At 42.0% G+C, this 20501-nt stretch overlaps 1 protein-coding gene across 5 annotated transcripts in view; it reads right to left on the bottom strand.

Annotated features, from left to right (window-relative positions):
* Window positions 1–20501, bottom strand: part of LOC139271360 (arf-GAP with SH3 domain, ANK repeat and PH domain-containing protein 1-like) — a 525010-nt gene that overhangs the window by 152205 nt on the left and 352304 nt on the right. For all 5 annotated transcript variants that reach the window (XM_070888507.1, XM_070888511.1, XM_070888508.1 and 2 more), the window contains 2 exons: window positions 12006–12093; window positions 9707–9755 (listed from right to left, as the gene is read on the bottom strand). In XM_070888507.1, coding sequence (XP_070744608.1) covers window positions 9707–9755; window positions 12006–12093 — 137 coding nt within the window. The remainder of the gene's footprint in view (window positions 1–9706; window positions 9756–12005; window positions 12094–20501) is intronic.

The following is a 20501-nucleotide window of genomic DNA, read 5'->3' as shown; positions in this document are numbered from 1 at the left end:
GAAATCCTTATTAGTCGGGAAATTGTATTGGGGAAATTGATTGGATTGAAGGCCGATAAATCCCCAGGGCCTGATGGACTGCATCCCAGAGTACTTAAGGAGGTGGCCTTGGAAATAGTGGATGCATTGACAGTCATTTTCCAACATTCCATTGACTCTGGATCAGTTCCTATCGAGTGGAGGGTAGCCAATGTAACCCCACTTTTTAAAAAAGGAGGGAGAGAGAAAACAGGGAATTATAGACCGGTCAGCCTGACCTCAGTAGTGGGTAAAATGATGGAATCAATTATTAAGGATGTCATAGCAGCGTATTTGGAAAGAGGTGACATGATAGATCCAAGTCAGCATGGATTTGGTGGTTCTCCCTGGATCAGGAAGGTATATGCTTGCGTTTTTGGAAATAGGAGGTGGGTGGGGTGGCTTGACCCATCCACCTCCACGGAGGTGTGTGGGGGGCCTGACCCATCCACCTCCATGGCACGAACCTGGTATTGCAGTACTTCCAGGAACGGTGCAGTGGCTCTTGGCCTTTTGGCTAAGAGCATTGGCGCAGAGTGATCCTTGATGTGTGCAAGGTGACCTCTGGCGTTTGTGATTTGACAAAGAATTGGAACGATTGGCTACGAATTTCAAAAAAAAAAAAAATGGATTTGTGAAAGGGAAATCATGCTTGACAAATCTTCTGGAATTTTTTGAGGATGTTTCCAGTAGAGTGGACAAAGGAGAACCAGTTGATGTGGTATATTTGGACTTTCAGAAGGCTTTCGACAAGGTCCCACACAAGAGATTAATGTGCAAAGTTAAAGCACATGGGATTGCGGGAGTGTGCTGACATGGATTGAGAACTGGTTGGCAGACAGGAAGCAAAGAGTAGGAGTAAATGGGGACTTTTCAGAATGGCAGGCAGTGACTAGTGGGGTACCGCAAGGTTCTGTGCTGGGGCCCCAGCTGTTTACACTGTACATTAATGATTTAGACGAGGGGATTAAATGTAGTAGCTCCAAATTTGCGGATGACACTAAGTTGGGTGGCAGTGTGAGCTGCGAGGAGGATGCTATGAGGCTGCAGAGTGACTTGGATAGGTTAGGTGAGTGGGCAAATGCATGGCAGATGAAGTATAATGTGGATAAATGTGAGGTTATCCACTTTGCTGGTAAAAACAGAGAGACAGACTATTATCTGAATGGTGACAGATTAGGAAAAGGGGAGGTGCAACGAGACCTGGGTGTCATGGTACATCAGTCATTGAAGGTTGGCATGCAGGTACAGCAGGCGGTTAAGAGAGCAAATGGCATGCTGGCCTTCATAGCAAGGGGATTTAAGTACAGGGGCATGGAGGTGTTGCTACAGTTGTACAGGGCCTTGGTGAGGCCACACCTGGAGTATTGTGTACAGTTTTGGTCTCCTAACTTGAGGAAGGACATTCTTGCTGTTGAGGGAGTGCAGCGAAGGTTCACCAGACTGATTCCCGGGATGGCGGGACTGACCTATCAAGAAAGACTGGATCAACTGGGCTTGTATTCACTGGAGTTCAGAAGAATGAGAGGGGATCTCATAGAAACGTTTAAAATTCTGACGGTTTAGACAGGTTAGATGCAGGAAGAATGTTCCCAATGTTGGGAAGTCCAGAACCAGGGGTCACAGTCTAAGGATAAGGGGTAAGCCATTTAGGACTGAGATGAGGAGAAACTTCTTCACCCAGAGAGTGGTGAACCTGTGGAATTCTCTACCACAGAAAGTTGTTGAGGCCAATTCACTAAATATATTCAAAAAGGAGTTAGATGTAGTCCTTACTACTAGGGGGATCAAGGGGTATGGTGAGAAAGCAGGAATGGGGTACTGATGTTGCATGTTCAGCCATGAACTAATTGAATGGCGGTGCAGGCTAGAAGGGCCGAATGGCCTACTCCTGCACCTATTTTCTATGTTTCTATGTAAGTCAACATGGATTTATGAAAGGGAAATCATGCTTGACAAATCATCTGGAATTTTTTGAGGATGGACAAGGGAGAACCAGTGGATGTGGTGTATTTGGACTTTCAAAAGGCTTTTGACAAGGTCCCACACAAGAGATTGGTGTGCAAAATTAAAGCACATGGTATTGGGGGTAATGTACTGACGTGGATAGAGAACTAGTTGGCAGACAGGAAGTAGAGAGTCTGGATAAACGGGTCCTTTTCAGAATGGCAGACAGTGACTAGTAGGGTGCCGCAGGGCTCAGTGCTGGGACCCCAGCTATTTACAATATACATTAATGATTTGGATGAAGAAATTGCGTGTGATATGTCCAAGTTTGCAGATGACACTAAACTGGGTGGCGTGTGAGCTGTGAGGAGGACGCTAAGAAGCTGCAGGGAGCTTGGACAGGTTAGGTGAGTGGGCAAATGCATGGCAGATGCAGAACAATGTGGATAAATGAGGTTATCCACTTTGGGGGCAAAAACACGAAGGCAGATTATCTGAATGGTGGCAGATTAGGAAAAGGGGAGGTGCAACGAGACCTGGGTGTCATGGTACATCAGTCATTGAAAGGTGGCATGCAGGTACAGCAGGCGGTGAAGAAGGCAAATGGTATGTTGGCCTTCATAGCTAGGGGTTTTGCGTAGAGGAGCAGGAAGGTCTTACTGCAGTTGTACGGGGCCTTGGTGAGGTCTCACCTGGAATATTGTGTTCAGTTTTAGTCTCCTAATCTGAGGAAGGATGTTCTTGTTATTGAGAGAGTGCAGCAAAGGTTCACCAGATTGATTCCCGGGATGGCAGGACTGACCTATGAGGAGAGATTGGATCGACTGGTCCTGTATTCACTGGAGTTTAGGAGGATGAGAGGGATCTCATAGAAACATATAAAATTCTGATGGGACTGGATAGGTTAGATGCAGGAAGAATGTTCCCGATGTTGGGGAAGTCCAGAACCAGGGGACACAGTCTAAGGATAAGAGGTGAGCCATTTAGGACAGAGATGAGGAGAAACTTCTTCACTCAGAGTTGTTAACCTGTGGAATTCCCGACCACAGAGAGTTGTTGATGCCAGTTCATTGGATATATTCAAGAGGGAGTTAGATATGGCCCTTACAGCTAAAGGGATCAAGGGATATGGAGAGAAAGCAGGAAAGGGGTACTGAGGTGAATGATCAACCATGATCTAATTGAGTGGTGGTGCAGGCTCGAAGGGCCGAATGACCTATTCCTGCACCTATTTTCTATGTTTCTAAGACTAACTGGAGACCAGCTCTGCTGCACAGACCGAGCGCGCACACCTATCGCCCTCACCTCTTCTGGGCCCCAGATTCATACCTTTCCTGGGCCCCAGTCATTTCCCTCTACAGACTCTTGCCGCTCCTTCACCCCTCCTGCTGTGCCTGCCCGCACTACACTCTACCAAAGACTGACGACTTCCAGCTCTACAACATTGTCCGCCTCCATTTTTACCTCTGCATTTCTGTCACTGAAACATTCATCCATGCCTCTGTTACCTTCAGACTCAACTATTCCAATGTGCTTCTGGTCGACTTGGCATCTGCCACCCTCCAGAGACTTCAGCTCACCAAAACTTTGTTACCTGTATCCTATCCCACACCAAGTCCTGCTTGGCCATTAACCCAGTTCTCTCCAAATCCCATAACAGCTCAAATTTGAAATTCTCATCTTTGTGTTTAAATCTCTCATTGCCTCACCCTACCTCATCTGTAATCTCCTACAGCCCTACAACTGCGCGCACCCCCTGCCCCACCCTCCCTGAACTCTCTTTTCCTCTGACTCAGGCCTCTTATGCATTAACCCTCCCTTCATCTCACCATTGGCATGCCTTCAGCTGCCGAGGGCCCATATTTTCAAATTCCACCCCTAAACTGCTCTTCCTTGACACCTACCTGACCTTCCTTAAAACCCAGCTCTTGGACCAACCGTTTGGTCACCCCTCCGAATATCTCATTCTTAGGCTTGGCATCCAATTTTTTGATTATGCCTTTGTGAAACGCCATTGGGTTGTTTTCCTACGCCAATGCTGCTATATTAAAAAAAGTTATTGCTGACTTCAAATAAATGATAGAGGAGTGAAAGTGGAGTGAAAACTCCTCCATCTAAACATCTTAGAAGCCGTCCGTTACTGCACAAAGCCACACTTTCTATACCATCCAGCCATGTCCTTACAGCAATATACTTTGTCTGCAAACAAAACCAAATAAATTATAGCAAAGGTCAATCAGATGGAATACCTATTTTTTTTTAAATGTTGAATGTCTGTCAGAACTACTATGGTTGCTGGTAAAACATTTATATGGTGGTTTTGTTTCCAAAATCGACATTTTGAAATGAGGACTCATTTAGGTATCATTTTTTCAAAAACTAAGTATAATTCTGAAATTTTGCACAAATAACCAAATACCTCTTGATCCAGGTGCCATTAAATTTAAGAAAGATGACATTATATACATCTAATTCCTTTGTTTTGTCATTTATCTTGGCTATACTTTGTTAGTCTACATCTCCTAATTTTAATATACACCAAGTTGTACTTGCCTCGTTTACATAGAAAATAAACTCCTAACTGTGGGCAAGACTTTCTGCAAGAGTTCCACCAGCCTTCCCAACCTGTGTATTCCTGGTGTCCAGCAGGAGGGGAGAGGGATGGACCAGGTGGTGTTGAATCAATCCACAACTCCATAAATTTTATTTATAAAAGTTCCAACGCTCTCTTCAGCTGCCCCATAACCAGCCCCAGTATTCTCCAGGCCTGCCGCAGCCATTTCCTAGCCCCAACAGGCGAGTTCCCTGACCGAGATAGAAATTCTGCTGGGAGCCCATCAAAATCATTAAAAAGACACTGACTCCAAAAAAATTGACCATGGTCAAGGGGAAGCAGAACCACGCCCACCGACCCAAAACATGTGCTAGGATACCAACAAAGCCAAAAATCTTCACCTGTGTTCACACACAAAGTTAATTTTATGAATGGATGAAAATGTGTGAAGGGTGGGGTAATTATCCAAAATAGGTAAGGCTTAGTGCCAGGAGCACTCTTGTAAAATTAACCCTATAAGAGTACACTATCCTATAGTTGTTTCTAGCTATTAGTGATAGGAAAACTGGAATAGAATTGCATTCTGCATCCTGTGGCTTAAGTTTTTTTCAAAATTTATGAAAGAACTGTAACACAATATCACTATCAATTATTACACAATTCAAAAGGTTCACCTCAACTATAATATAAATACATAATATATTGCTACATATTCAGCAACTAAAGTTTACGCTTCCTGATACAGTATTTAATTAGTTACCACCTGCCAACCTGAAAAAGATCCGTTTACTCCTTCCATTTTCTGAACATTAACCAATCCTCTATCTATGCTAATACATTACCTCTAATCCCATGAGCCCTTATCTGGTGTAATAATCTTGTGGTACCTTATCGAATGCCTTTTGGAAATCCAAATATACTACATCTACTGGTTCCCCTTTATCTGCCCTGCTAGTTAGATCAGCAAAAAACTAATACATTTGTCAAACACGATTTCCCTTTCATAAAACTATGATGACTCTGCCTAATCATGTAATGATTTTCTAATACCACTTCCTTAACAATGGATACCAGAATTTTCCCGACAACTGCTGTCAGGTTAACTAGCCTGTAGTTCCCCGTTTTCTCTCTCCCTTTTTTGAATAGCGGTGTTACATTTGCTACCTTCCAATCCACTATCACCATTCTAGAATCTAGGGAATTTTGAAAGATCAAAACCAATTCATCCACCATCTCTGCAGCCACCTCTTTTAGAACCCTAAGATGTAGGCCATCAGGTCCAAGGGATTTGTCAGCTTTTAGTCCCATTAGTTTCTCTAGTACTTTTTGAATTACATTGTTCCTCACCCTTATTAGAACCTGGGTGCCTCACTATTTTACATATGCTTTTTGCATCTTCTACTGTAACTACAGATACAAAATATTTGTTTAACGTTTCTGTCATTTCCTTATTCCCCATAATTTCTCCTGCTTGTTTCTAGCCATTAGCGATAGAAAAACTAGAATAGAATTACATTCTGCATCCTGTGGCACTAATGACTTAAGTTTTTTTGAAAATTTATGAAAGAACTGTAACGCAGTATCACTGTCAATTATTACACAATTCAAAAGGTTCACCTCAACTATAATATAAATACATATAATAGATTGCAACTAGTTTACCCTTGCTGATTTTTAAAATTATATTACATACTAAATAAATATCAGGAAGCATAAGCTATAGTTACTGAATGTGTAGTAATACTGAAAGCTAAAGGCAGAGGGCATAACTGCTCAATGAAGATCAGTTTATCAATGTTTTCCCACCACAGCCTCTGACTGCAATCTATCTTGGGTTTACAATTTCAACTTCTTTTCCACTGCAAGATCATTGTTTACAACCATAGTAGTGAATAAGTACAGTATTCAAATTTCTAAGGATATATACTTTATTTTCACACAGGTTAATCATTCCATCCTTTTATTTTCTCTTACTCCACATTCTTTCAACTGTTCTTCATTGTGGACAATGAACTATTTAGCATATTTACTTTCAGTGAATAGCTACTCCAGCTGTTTCTGGTGATGTAGATGTGAAAATAGCAGCAATAAATATCAGCTTCAATGAACAATCTATCTGGTCTGCATTTATTGGCACAGTAGGCTTCTAATTATTGAATTTATCTCAGCTGTATGTTATGTAAAATTTGTCATATTTAGGGCCCTTCAGTGGTGGAGCTGCTTTGTTATGGCAGCAATATTTTAATGCTATGGTTCTCTTTAAAGATATTCTTATAACAGCAATCTGGTGATCCCAATGTGCAGTGGTGCTCTCAGTGATCACATCTTGGCAAATTGCAGACATGATTTTCTGTTCAAAATGAATTGATTCAAAATCATAGGATGACACGCCCACAGTTTCTTAAAATGAGATCCCTCGCGAGCATTTCTTCCTTGCTAGGAGCGCCAGAACGCAGAATCATTCCTTTAGTTTCTTCAAATTTTGGAATGGTAAATTTTAAGGATTGACTGATATACATTTGATAAATTTCAACTTAAAATTTTGGGCTTCTTTACCCAGATGATCATTTAAGTTTTGTAGTTTACCCTCTATAAAAGGGCCCTTAGAGCCACCAACTTTTTTTTAAGGTTTAAGGTTTTAGGTTTTGCAGCCAGGGACTGTGAATTTGGACTTGATTTTCACACGCACCAGTTTATAATGATGAAACATGAAGTTAGCATTTCTTTCTGACCAACATTTCTTAAAACAACCAAATAAATAGGTATCATTTAACTTGTCTTTTGATTTGTGATGTTTATAGTGATACGTTCCACTCATGCTCCGAGATGAGTCCACACCACAAAACTGGTCATGATTGGCACTATATTGGCGCTATATTGATAGCCCAATAGAAATGTTATCAAAACAAATTTTCGCAATGCCACAATAAGGATTGTTCTTTAAAGGGTGATGTTAAGGCACATTGATGAGACAATGTTGAAGGTTATTTATCCTGTGCCTTAATCGGTGCTTATATCTAATCAGAGAATGTTTTGCAGTGAGATTGGATGTAAAAGGGTAAAATGTTCAAATGCCTCCAGCATGGAAATCCATCACTTTGGGAAGCAAAACTAATCATGCTTGACCGGCAGATATTTGGCACACAATTAATCTTTAGTAAGAACATACTAAACAATAACATTTCTTAAAAATGATTACTCAGATAACTCAGCTGGTTAAGGGAGCTCAGTTTTCTAGATTGAAGGGGACCAGGTTTAATCCCTAATTGGAGTTGAGTTTATTGATCCCACGACAATTGGCCACAGTGCTCCTCGTCAAGGAGGGGAAAATCAGCCAGGATTCCTATTACATATGTGGATACCAGAAAAGAACAGGATCCAGCTTATAGATATAGATTTTTTCTCTGGATGTAGGTGACGCTGGCAAAGCAGCATTTATTTCCCATCCCTAGTTGCCTGATGGCATTAAAAAACAACCATCTAGTGTGCGATTGGAGTCACCAGTTGGCCCTACCAGGTAAGGGTGGCAGGTTCCCTTCCCTGATGTACATTAGTGAAACAATTAGGTTTTTATGACAAAAACAGAAACTTTCATGGTTGTTTTTTCTAGTGCCAGACCACACATTACCAGAGTTACTCAATTCAATTTCGTAATTTACCATAACAGACTTTAAACTCACAACCTCTGCATTGCTAGCCCATGACTATATTCCCGAAGTCCATCAAGAAATCATCAGGAAAGAAGGGAAGAAAGTGAGCAGAGAGCATATAATAACAAATAGTGAATGTTAGTGGCATATTCGACTGCGCAGTGCATCACAGCTAAGCCAAATCTACATCTCACCTGACATGGGTAGTTCCCAGTGGCATCACTGAAGTTCAGTCATTAGCAGGACACTGATTTTTCCTCTAACCTACCTACCCCACCCCATACCACAGTGACCACTGATAGTGTCCTTGCTGAGTCTAGACAATTAAGCTATTACTAGGGATCGAATCTTAGGGCGTATGTGGTATGTGTATAGCTCAATACCAAAAAATATATTTGCTCAAGTAACGATCAGGAAGTTTCACCAACCTTGGTGTAAAAGAAGCAAAAATAAGTTTAAAAACATTACTTTTGAACAGGTCCGTTATTTTGGAGGTAGCCAAGTTATTCTCCAGTTTTTCTCCTCTTGTCTGTCTTCTGAATCTTCCTGAGTGCCCCAACTTAAAAATGTAATCGAAAACTGGATCCTGGCTTCTGACAGTGGTCATCTCTGACCGAGGGTAACTTTCCTCAAGAAGTAATCTCACCTTGATGGAATAGTCAAGACTAAGAACTCACTACGTGGAGAACTGCAGGCACAAATGAACGTCCTACTACTAAGCAGCAGTGAATTTATGCTCCAATGCTATGTGTATGTTTTCTTGGCTTTATTTTCTCACCTCCTCCTCTGAGGACACTGACTCTTTGCTGGGATAGTTTCACAGATGTCGATTGCCCTCTGGTGCCTTGTCTAAATTTCCATTATTCATATGTGAGCCTTAATCCATGAATGCAGCAGTATTCAACCATGGTGGGCACCATATTCAAACCCAAAACCCGATCCTGATCTTATCTGATGCCCACATATGCACTCTTCCAATTGATTGAAGGCCCAATATGATCTCAGTTGACATCAGCTAAAACTCAGTACAGAATGGAAAGCAAACATGTAATTTTTGCAGTTTATGTGACTGAGTTATTCACTGGATAAGCTCTGTCACTGGGAAATCATTATCCGCTTTGAACATTCTAAGCCCAACGACAAGTTGATTATATTTAGCGCAATCTATTTTATAACTGAACATGTGCATTTATACATATAACATCTTTAAAAGTTAAGTTGGCTGTCATGCAATGGGGTTGCACAATCTGCTGTAAACAGCATCTTGGAACTTAATGAAAATCTTGAAAATAAACAGACAATCTTAAGTGCTTATATAAACAGATAAAATCCACATTGTATCCAGGACAATACGGCTCTGTGAATGATTTGTGACATTATTTGAAACTGGATTCAGAATATTTAGAAGTTTTCAAAATAGATAAATTAGTTTGTGTTAATAAAATTACAATGACATCAATCTCATTTGGTCAGCTCATTCTATCTTCCCCATAACATAATCTTGTTTTAAAATGACTTTTGTCACAGAAGCACTTACACTTGACATTCCTGTTCATCTTCTGCTTGGAAATGATAGGTTCTGTTGTCTGTGGTGGGGGAGGGGGAAGAGAAGATAAAAAGGAATGATTAAAATAGGTTAAAAGGCATGGCGAAAATAGCCATTAGCTAAACAATAGAAGTAACTCTCCATAAACACTACCACATAGCTATACTGAACTCTTTAGATTACCCACTGTAGGTGAAGTTTTCTTCATTCTTTAAATGTAATACAATCAGAGGATACAAACATGATATTTTGTTCAATTACTTAGGAGGGAGGCACTTACTCTTATTACAACAGCCTTCTTTAATTTAAATCTTATTACATACCCAGGGCTTTTTTCCCATTCAACTGTATACCATATTAACATTCAAATCATTTTATAACACACAAAAATGTGTTTATGTTCTAGGTATAGCCTATGTATGCACCAGTATGGTATCCATCTTTGATCTGGAGCACATCCTTCATTCCTTCCAACTGGAGGACACAGCAATGAGTTATTGGTATCACCCAATCACTACTCGCTTATTTACCTCTTCAACTCTTACTCGTTTCAACCTTGGTGATGTTCAGCACTATGGCCTCTACCCTTCTTGGTTACACAAATTTCAAGTCCAGGTTGTCCATTGCAACAGGTCAAAGAATAAAGGGGTGTGATTAGTTGTGGAAATTGTACTGCAGTTAAAATTAACAAAAAGTATTGATAATCAGTGATCCAACAGCCTTCTTCAATTCTCGGTCTCTGCATAATAAGCAACAATTCAACAAAACCAGATTTGGACCTCTAATGACTTGATTTCAGTTCCGAGAGACTGCCTATGATGATGATGATGATGATTCAGTTCAAATTCCTGTTTTTCAAAAGTTACCGATCCCCAAATCACTGTTGTGCAGTGAAAGATTTAGGAAGCTATTCTTTGTATCCCCCCTGTTGTTTACTTTGCCTCGTTCACTTGGCCCAAGAACTGCAATCTTGGTGTGCCAGATCTTCCTTGGGAGCAATGTTGTCTGGATAGGATCATGGGAGCCATTCCAAGAATGGCAAAGGGGAAAGCCAATCAATAATAGGCTGTTCTGTAATTCAGGAGGAAATCCTCAACTGGGTGACTGTACACAGTTCTCGGCCTTGAATACTCCTTGTCCAAACTATTAATTGTTATAATTATTTTACTATCCCTGCAATGTTGGTCCAACCCAGCAAGGATTGTAATGCTAGCATCCATTAAAGCTAGAGGTATTTGTTTTGTGCCCTGAAAAATTATTTTCACTCAATATCCCCAGTAAGATACTAAAGAAAGACTTGCATTTATACACTGCCTTTCATGACCCACCAGACGTCTCAAATCACTTCACAGCCAATGAAGTACTTTTGTAGTGTGGTCTCTGTTGTAATGTATGAAAATACTAAGAATATCTGGAATATCCCCATTGTGCATACAATCCATTATCCTACTCAAATTACCTTCAACATGTGAACTTCATCAGTCTTCAATTTAAAAACTAAATTTGATCAGCTGTGCAATTGTTAAAAAGGAGACTTACTGTCAGCATTCCTTTTAACAATAATCAGTTAAAACAATTTGGATTACCTCAAGCATACTTTTAAAAAATGTGTTTTTTTATATACTGTTTTTACTTCAAAGAATAAGTGCTTATGCCATAATTGAGGTATGAGTTTGGAAAGGTTATTCGGTCTAACTGAAAGGCTACAGATTTAATCTATGCAGTTGATGATGGGTTAATGACTGCATCTCCGCTAATGCTAATTTAAATTCCTCATCCACACTTGACAACTTCTTCAAGTTAGTATCCCCCCCCCCCTCCACCCCGTGATTGTTTCAATAAAAATATTCAAAAACCCAGAGAAATATATGTAAAACAAAGGAATGTTATCATAATTCCTTGCAATGATTTGCCTTCTATAAAAGGATCTGGATGGTGAGACTTATTTGAAGCATGGCTAAGTACTACCAGCAATGTTTACTTGAAGTGCTGTAAGCTACAAGGCTACGGATCAAGAACTGGAAAGTTGGATTCAGCTGGGTAGCTCTGTCGGCCGGCGAGGACACGATGGGCCAAAATGGCCTCCTTCTGTGCTGTAAATTTCTATGGTTCTATGAAAGGATTGTGCATACTAGCAAAATACCCAAATTATGTAATTGTAAATACCCATAATAAATTTGCACACATATGTATAAATATATATTATTAAGTTTAAACCACGAGGGAATTTCAAAACATCAAGTTATTTCACAACCAAAGAATCCAAGTCAGTAACAGTAAAGAAACATACGTGATATCAAGTCAAAACACTTTTTCTCATCTGCAGTGGGTTTCACCTGGCAAGTCAGTAGATTCAGTCTTGCTGGTTGTCTGTTGGTCTAAAAATACAAAATACATATTAGAATGCATCTCAAGTCAGAATGGTTGACATAACATTTACATTCAATGTAGTTGAAGAGGAAGTGACTATAGGGGAAAAGTACTTTCATTGAAGTATTTATTTGCCTCTTTTACTTTGCAGAAAAATCCATAGTTGGAAGACTCTCTGTGCAGCATGTGAAGCTCACTTATTTGTGCTGGATTTTATATGGATATTTTCCAGGCTAATAAGAACATAAGAAATAGGAATAGGAGTAGGCCATACGGCCCCTCGAGCCTGCTCCGCCATTCAATAAGATCATGGCTGATCTGATCATGGACTCAGCTCCACTTCCCCGCCCGCTCCCCATAACCCCTTATCTTTTAAAAAACTGTATTTCTGTCTTAAATTTATTCAATGTCCCAGCTTCCACAGCTCTCTGAGGCAGCGAATTCCACAGATCCACAACCCTCAGAGGAAATTGCTCCTCATCTCTGTTTTAAATGGGCGGCCCCTTATTCTAAGATCATGTCCTCTAGTTCTAGTCTCCCCATCAGTGGAAACATCCTCTCTGCATCCACCTTGTCAAGTCCCCTCATAAATCATACGTTTCGATAAGATCACCTCTCATTCTTCTGAATTCCAATGAGTAGAGGCCCAACCTACTCAATCTTTCCTCATAAGTCAGCCCCCTCATACCCGGAATCAACCTAGTGAACCTTCTCTGAACTGCCTCCAAAGCAAGTATATCCTTTCGTAAATATGAAAAACAAAACTGCACGCAGTATTCCAGGTGTGGCCTCACCAACACCTTATATAGCTGTAGCAAGACTTCCCTGCTTTTATACTCCATCCCTTTTGCAATAAAGGTCAAGATTCCATTGGCCTTCCTGATCACTTGCTGTACCTGCATACTATCCGTTTGCGTTTCATGCACAAGTACCCCCAGGTCCTGCTGCACTGCGGCACTTTGCAATCTTTTTCCATTTAAATAATAACTTGCTCTTTGATTTTTTTTTTGCCAAAGTGCATGACCTCACACTTTCCAACATTATACTCCATCTGTCAATTTTTTGCCCACTCACTTAGCCTGTCTATGTCCTTTTGCAGATTTTGTGTGTCCTCCTCACACATTGCTTTTCCTCCCATCTTTGTATCGTCAGCAAACTTGGCTACGTTACACTCAGTCCCTTCTTCCAAGTCGTTAATATAGATTGTAAATAGTTGAGGTCCCAGCACTGATCCCTGCGGCACCCCACTAGTTACTGGTTGCCAACCAGAGAATGAACCATTTATCCCGACTCTCTGTTTTGTTAGTTAGCCAATCCTCTATCCATGCTAATATATTACCCCCGACCCTGTGAACTTGTATCTTGTGCAGTAACCTTTTGTGTGGCACCTTGTCTAATGCCTTCTGGAAGTCCAAATACACCACATCCACTGGTTCCCCTTTATCCACCCTGTTCGTTCCATCCTCGAAGAACTCCAGCAGTTGGCAACTTTCCCAACTTTTAGTGTATATTGTAAAACTTGCGTCTTATAAGCTAGTATTGCAATTTTAGTGAAATAATCATAGGAATCTAGCAAGTTTAACTCTCAAAATGTATAAAGTTTTAGTGATGAAGATATGAATTGAAGCTGTGGGAGCAATATTTGAAAAAGCAGTGTCCAAAGTTCCTCATTCAGTTTCAAACTTTCAGTTTAATCCTTCAAAGTTAAGAGCTGAGGCAAGTAGTTTAGTATTATAAGGATCCTTTAAATAGGCTTTCAATCTCTGTTGGAAAAAGTATAAACCGGTAACAGTCGAAAAACTTTGTTATACAGTACTTGTGATTATTGATGGTACAGGTTGAACCTCCCTGATCCGGGATCATTTCCGGCCACCGGGTGGCGCATGCGCAGAACTCCGACATAAACAAATTGAAGTCCTTCCTCACTGCCGACTCACGCAATCGCTGGCCTGACCCCGTGATCCACCGCTCCCCCCATCCCCCCCATGATCTCGCTGCCGCACTCCCAACCCCAAGCCAGCCAGCCCCGATATCCCCTTGCGCAGTACCTGTACCATCCAATTTAACGTGACCACCCTTCGCCCGGAAAAATCCCTTATCCAGAACAGGCCAGGTCCCGAGGGTTCCGGATAAGGGAGGTTCAACCTGTACTGTAACGACAATACCTTCATGAAAACAAGTTTTAGTGTGGGGAGATGAGCCAGCAGAACAGTGCTTTTTTGTTACAATAATGTCACATGTAAGTGATGTAAAGATGTATCTTGATGCAGTTTACATGGTCATTGCATTGTAAATTTGTAATTAAATGAAAACAAGTCTGCGAAACACATTTTGCAACAAGTTGCATTTTAAGATTGAAAGTATTACATTAAACTCTATTATATTAAATATATACTAGAAAATAACCATCTCTATTTTACTTACTGTGGGAACGAAAATATTAAAAGGCAAAGAAAGCTAGAGCATTTTGGCCAGGAAGTGCTTACCCACTTGTGTGTTAGATATCCATGTGTTGAACCCAGCAGCAAATGGGTCAATCAAGCATGCGTCAGGAAAACATTTTTGCATAGCTGCACTTTTAACATGTCAGAAGTTTAAAAAAAAATAAGGTCTCCACTGAGCTCTGTTGTGTAAAAAGAAAGGAACTCCACAAATCAGTCTGTAAAAAGACTAACTATTTAGAAAACAATGTTGGATAAGAGATGGCTGTGAAAACCCATTTTCCCTGCTCTGCTCCCACCCAATAGTAGCAGAGCCAGTCTGCTTCAATTCTGCTAATTCTAGGCAGAATATGTCTTCTATAAAAACATATAGGGGATGAAATTGTCCCTTTCTGTAGCCCCGTTAGCGCCACCAGGGGGCGTTAACACTTTTTGCCCAAGGGAGAGGATGCTAGTGCCTCCCGGGAAATTGCCTGGAGTTTGTGGAGGCATTGACCTCTCACCACCCTGCACCGACCCTTAACGGCCCACGGGGGAAATTGTCCCGCGTGCAGAGAGGCTAGCGTGAGCGGATGTCAACGTCAACTTTGCGGGTCGCGAAACTGACAAGACATCCGCTCTCGGGGCAGTGCTTAAAGAAAAGGGCAACACGCCCCGGGCCGGCATCTTTTTTTGTCTGCTGACTCTCGGGCTGGCTCAACGATGACAGCCCTAGCATGGTCCGGGCCGCCATCGTGCAATCCAACACTCCATCTTGGGTGCCGGTCTGCAGGCCCGGTCGCACGCTGCCCTGGTGGCCTAGTGGAGTCCATCAGGGGCCTTGAAGGGTGCGCAGCGGCCCTTCCCTTTAATCGAAGGGGAAGGGCATTGAAGCGCGGCTTCAGCACCCCGGTTACCGCCATAAAATAAGTGGAGCACGTGAGATTGCGCTTCGCTTCCTTTGGGGAGCGGCAGGGGCAATTACGTGGCGGGGGCGAGACTTCTGCGCCATGCGCAGAATATACTGGCCCCAGACGGTTACCGCCCCCAATTGGGGTGCTGGGCAATTTCAAATGCAGCAGGTAATCAGGAAGGCGAATGGAATGTTGGCCTTCATTGCGAGAGGGATGGAGTACAAAAGCAGGGAGGTCCTGCTGCAACTGTACAGGGTATTGGTGAGGCCGCACCTGGAGTACTGCGTGCAGTTTTGGTCACCTTACTTAAGGAAGGATATACTAGCCTTGGAGGGGGTACAGAGACGATTCACCAGGCTGATTCCGGAGATGAGGGGGTTACCTTATGATGATAGATTGAGTAGACTGGGTCTTTACTCGTTGGAGTTCAGAAGGATGAGGGGTGATCTTATAGAAACATTTTAAATAATGAAAGGAATAGACAAGATAGAGGCAGAGAGGTTGTTTCCACTGGTCGGGGAGACTAGAACTAGGGGCACAGCCTCAAAATACGGGGGAGCCAATTTAAAACTGAGTTGAGAAGGAATTTCTTCTCCCAGAGGGTTGTGAATCTGTGGAATTCTCTGCCCAGGGAAGCAGTTGAGGCTAGCTCATTGAATGTATTCAAATCACAGAGAGATAAATTTTTAACCAATAAGGGAATTAAGGGTTATGGGGAGCGGGCGGGTAAGTGGAGCTGAGTCCACGACCAAATCAGCCATGATCTTGTTGAATGGCGGAGCAGGCTCGAGGGGCTAGATGGCCTACTCCTGTTCCTAATTCTTATGTTCTTATGTTCTTATGTTCTTATGTTCTTATGTTCTTATGTTCTTATGTTCTTATGTTCTTATGTTCTTATACCCCCATAGATTTTTTAAAAATAAAAAGACGTGACGTACATGAAACTGAAGTACAATTTACGTCTCAAGAGATTAGAACAATTAAGGAAAACGTTGTATGTATACTGAAGGGAAGATGGAAATTAATAAAGGTCATGGACAGCAAGGAAAGACAGTAATTAAAAACTGCAAAAATATTTAGTATCGTGACAGGATGCTATATTTCAGAGTACTCCTTCTAATGATGCTTTGCCAGTCATTGTGCTGACCGAATATCCTGGAGATAATGTTGGCTCCAAACACATTATGTTTTCAACACAAAATGAAACTTCCTCTTCAGCTGACAACTTTTTCCCAATGGCTGATGCATAATTTATGATTCTCAATTGTCAATTTCCGCCAACTAGGTTAAAATCTGACGAAAAGATGAAAATAGCTATAACATTCACAGAATTTTGAATACACTGGCGAGCATACAAGAAATATTTGAAACTTCCAGAGCCTTATTAAACTGAAATCAGTTAATTTGTACATTTCCATTCTTTTGATACAGTTACATAGAAAATAAGTGCCGGAGTAGGCCATTTGGCCCTTCGAGCCTGCACCGCCATTCAATGAGTTCATGGCTGAACATGCAACTTCAGTATCCCATTCCTGCTTTCTCGCCGTACCCCTTGATCCCCCTAGTTGTAAGGACTACATTTAACTCCTTTTTGAATATATTTAGTGAATTGGCCTCAACAACTTTCTGTGGTAGAGAATTCCACAGTTTCACCACTCTCTGGGTGAAGAATTTTCTCCTCATCTCGGTCCGAAACGGCTTACCCCTCATCCTTCGACTGTGACCCCTGGTTCTGGACTTCCCCAACACTGGGAACATTCTTCCTGCATCTAACCTGTCTAAACCCGTCAGAATTTTAAACGTTTCTATAAGATCCCCTCTCATTCTTCTGAACTCCAGTGAATACAAGCCCAGTTGATCCAGTCTTTCTTGATATGTCAGTCCCACCATCCCGGGAATCAGTCTGGTGAACCTTCGCTGCACTCCCTCAATAGCAAGAATGTCCTTCCTCAAGTTAGGAGACCAAAATTGTACACAATACTCCAGGTGTGGCCTCACCAAGGCCCTGTACAACTGTAGCAACACCTCCCTGCCCCTGTACTCAAATCCCCTCACTATGAAGGCCAATATGCCATTTGCTTTCTTAACCACCTGCATGTCAACCTTCAATGACTGATGTACCATGACACCCAGGTCTCGTTGCACCGCCCCTTTTCCTAATCTGTCACCATTCAGATAATAGTCTGTCTCTCTGTTTTTACCACCAAAGTGGATAACCTCACATTTATCCACATTATACTTCATCTGCCATGCATTTGCCCACTCATCTAATCTATCCAAGTCACTCTGCAGCCTCATAGCATCCTCCTCGCAGCTCACACTGCCACCCAACTTAGTGTCATCCGCAAATTTGGAGATACTACATTTAATCCCCTCGTCTAAATCATTAATGTACAATGTAAACAGCTGGGGCCCCAGCACAGAACCTTGCGGTACCGCACTAGTCACTGCCTGCCATTCTGAAAAGTACCCATTTACTCCTACTCTTTGCTTCCTGTCTGTTAACCAGTTCTCAATCCACGTCAGCACACTACCCCCAATCCCATGTGCTTTAACATTGCACATTAATCTCTTGTGTGGGACCTTGTCGAAAGCCTTCTGAAAGTCCAAATACGCTACATCAACGGTTCTCCCTTGTCCACTGTACTGCAAACATCCTCAAAATATTTCAGAAGATTTGTCAAGCATGATTTCCCTTTCACAAATCCATGCTGACTTGGACCTATCATATCACCTCTTTCCAAATGCGCTGCTATGACATCCTTAATAATTGATTCCATCATTTTACTCACTACCAATGTCAGGCTGACCGGTCTATAATTCACTGTTTTCTCTCTCCCATCTTTTTTAAAAAGCGGGGTTACACTGGCTACCCTCCACTCGATAGGAACTGATCCAGAGTCTATGGAATGTTGGAAAATGACTGTCAATGCATCCACTATTTCCAAGGCCACCTCCTTAAGTACTCTGGGATGCAGTCCATCAGGCCCTGGGGAATTATCGGCCTTCAATCCCATCAATTTCCCCAACACAATTTTCCGACTAATAAGGATTTCCCTCAGTTCCTCCTTCTTACGAGACCCTCTGACCCCTTTTATATCCAGAAGGTTGTTTGTGTCCTCCTTAGTGAATACCGAACCAAAGTACTTGTTCAATTGGTCCGCCATTTCTTTGTTCCCCGTTATGACTTCCCCTGATTCTGACTGCAGGGGACCTAAGTTTGTCTTTACTAACCTTTTTCTCTTTACATATCTATAGAAGCTTTTGCAGTCCGTCTTAATGTTCCCTGCAAGCTTCCTCTCGTACTCTATTTTCCCTGCCCTATTCAAACCCTTTGTCCTCCTCTGCTGAGTTCTAAATTTCTCCCAGTCACCGGGTTCGCTGCTATTTCTGGCCAATTTGTATGATACTTCATTGGCTTTAATACTATCCCTGATTTCCCTTGATAGCCACGGTTGAGCCACCTTCCCTTATTTATTTTTACGCCAGACAGGGATGTACAATTGTTGTAGTTCATCCATGCGGTCTCTAAATGTCTGCCATTGCCCATCCACTGTCAACCCCTTAAGTTGAATCTCAAAAGCCCCAAAATATACTGGAACTTATTTTACAGCTACTTAATATGTTCAGTAAAATGGAAGTAACTGTTATAGTAGGAAAAGACTATAAATGGGCCAAAACAAATTTTTACCCCTTAGTGTTTGTTCATCTGTCTGGCTTTGCGGTCCATCAGATGTTTGCTTAATTTTGCCTTTGCATCAGATTTCTCAAATGATGTTAAGCAAGGAATTTTCTACTTGCATTTTCAGTCTGGTCGCTCGACTATTTACCTCCGATTCAGTCTGTGCTGGCTGAACCATTGGGCACAGCAATGTTTCATAAACAGGTGTCCCAGGACAGCAGTGATTCCCTCCCAGATTCGTCTGCCTTACCAGGCTCCCTCTTAGTTTCCAGCACCAACAGGGGCTTCCCACTTATGCTCAACAACTTGCATTTATATAGCGTCACTAATGTAGCAAAATGTCTCAAAGCGTTTCACAGGATGTTATCAAACAAAATTTGACACCGAGCTACATGACGAGATATTAGGATAGGTGACCAAAAGCTTGGTTAAAAAGCGCCTTAAAGGAGGAGAGAGGTAGAGATTCGTAAAGAATTCCAGAGCTTAGAGCCTAAGCAGCTGAATGCATGACCGGCAATGGTGGAGAGGTGAAAATTTGGGATGTGCAAGAGGCCAGAATTGAAGGAGCGCAGAGAACTCGGAGGGTTGTCGGGCTGCAGGAGGTTACAGAGATCGGATAGGGCGAGGCCATGGAGGGATTTGAAAACAAGGGTGAGAATTTTAAAATTGAGGGGCTGTTGCATCGGGAGTCAATGTCGGTCAGTGAGCACAGGGGTGATGGGTGAGCGGGATTTGGTCCAAGATATGGGCAACAGAGATTTGGATGAGCTCAAGTTTAAGGAGGATGCAAGATGGGAGGTCAGCCAGGAGAGCATTGGAATAGTCAAGCCTAGAGGTAAACAAAGACACGGATGAGAGTTTCAGCTGCAGATAAACTGAGGCAGGGCAGAGACGGATGATGTTACGGAAGTGGTTTGGGTGAGAGAGAGGATATGGGAAGTCTGCTCAGAGTCAACTAGGACACCAAGCAAATTTCCCTGTAAGCTGCGCAGCTGCACTATGCTCCAGGGGTCTCTCACTTGCGCAGTTTTTGTGTTGAATTTTATGGCCCATAAACAAATTACAGGGAACATTGACTCAAAGGTTGCGAACAAGCTCGTTCCGCCTCAGACAGTGGTCAAGGAAAGGGTTGAGCTGGTGCCTAGGGAATAGAGTCTGTGGCTCAATCAATTTTATTACTAGTGTCACAGCTGCCATTTTAAGTATAGTTTGGGGGATTGATGAGGGGTGAAAGATGTGACAAAGTATGTTTACAGCAAGATTACCTCAATATAGACCAGAAAATTGGAGACTAGGGTGCAGAAGCAAACCTATGATTAAAACTGCGAATTAAGACTCCAATACACTGCTGTTATAGCTACTGGGCCCCCTCAGTTATGTTCAAGATGACATCAAGTAGG

The sequence above is a fragment of the Pristiophorus japonicus genome, chromosome 1 (assembly GCF_044704955.1).
Source record: "Pristiophorus japonicus isolate sPriJap1 chromosome 1, sPriJap1.hap1, whole genome shotgun sequence".
Lineage (NCBI taxonomy): Eukaryota > Metazoa > Chordata > Chondrichthyes > Pristiophoridae > Pristiophorus > Pristiophorus japonicus.
This window is presented reverse-complemented; position numbering and strand designations above follow the sequence as displayed.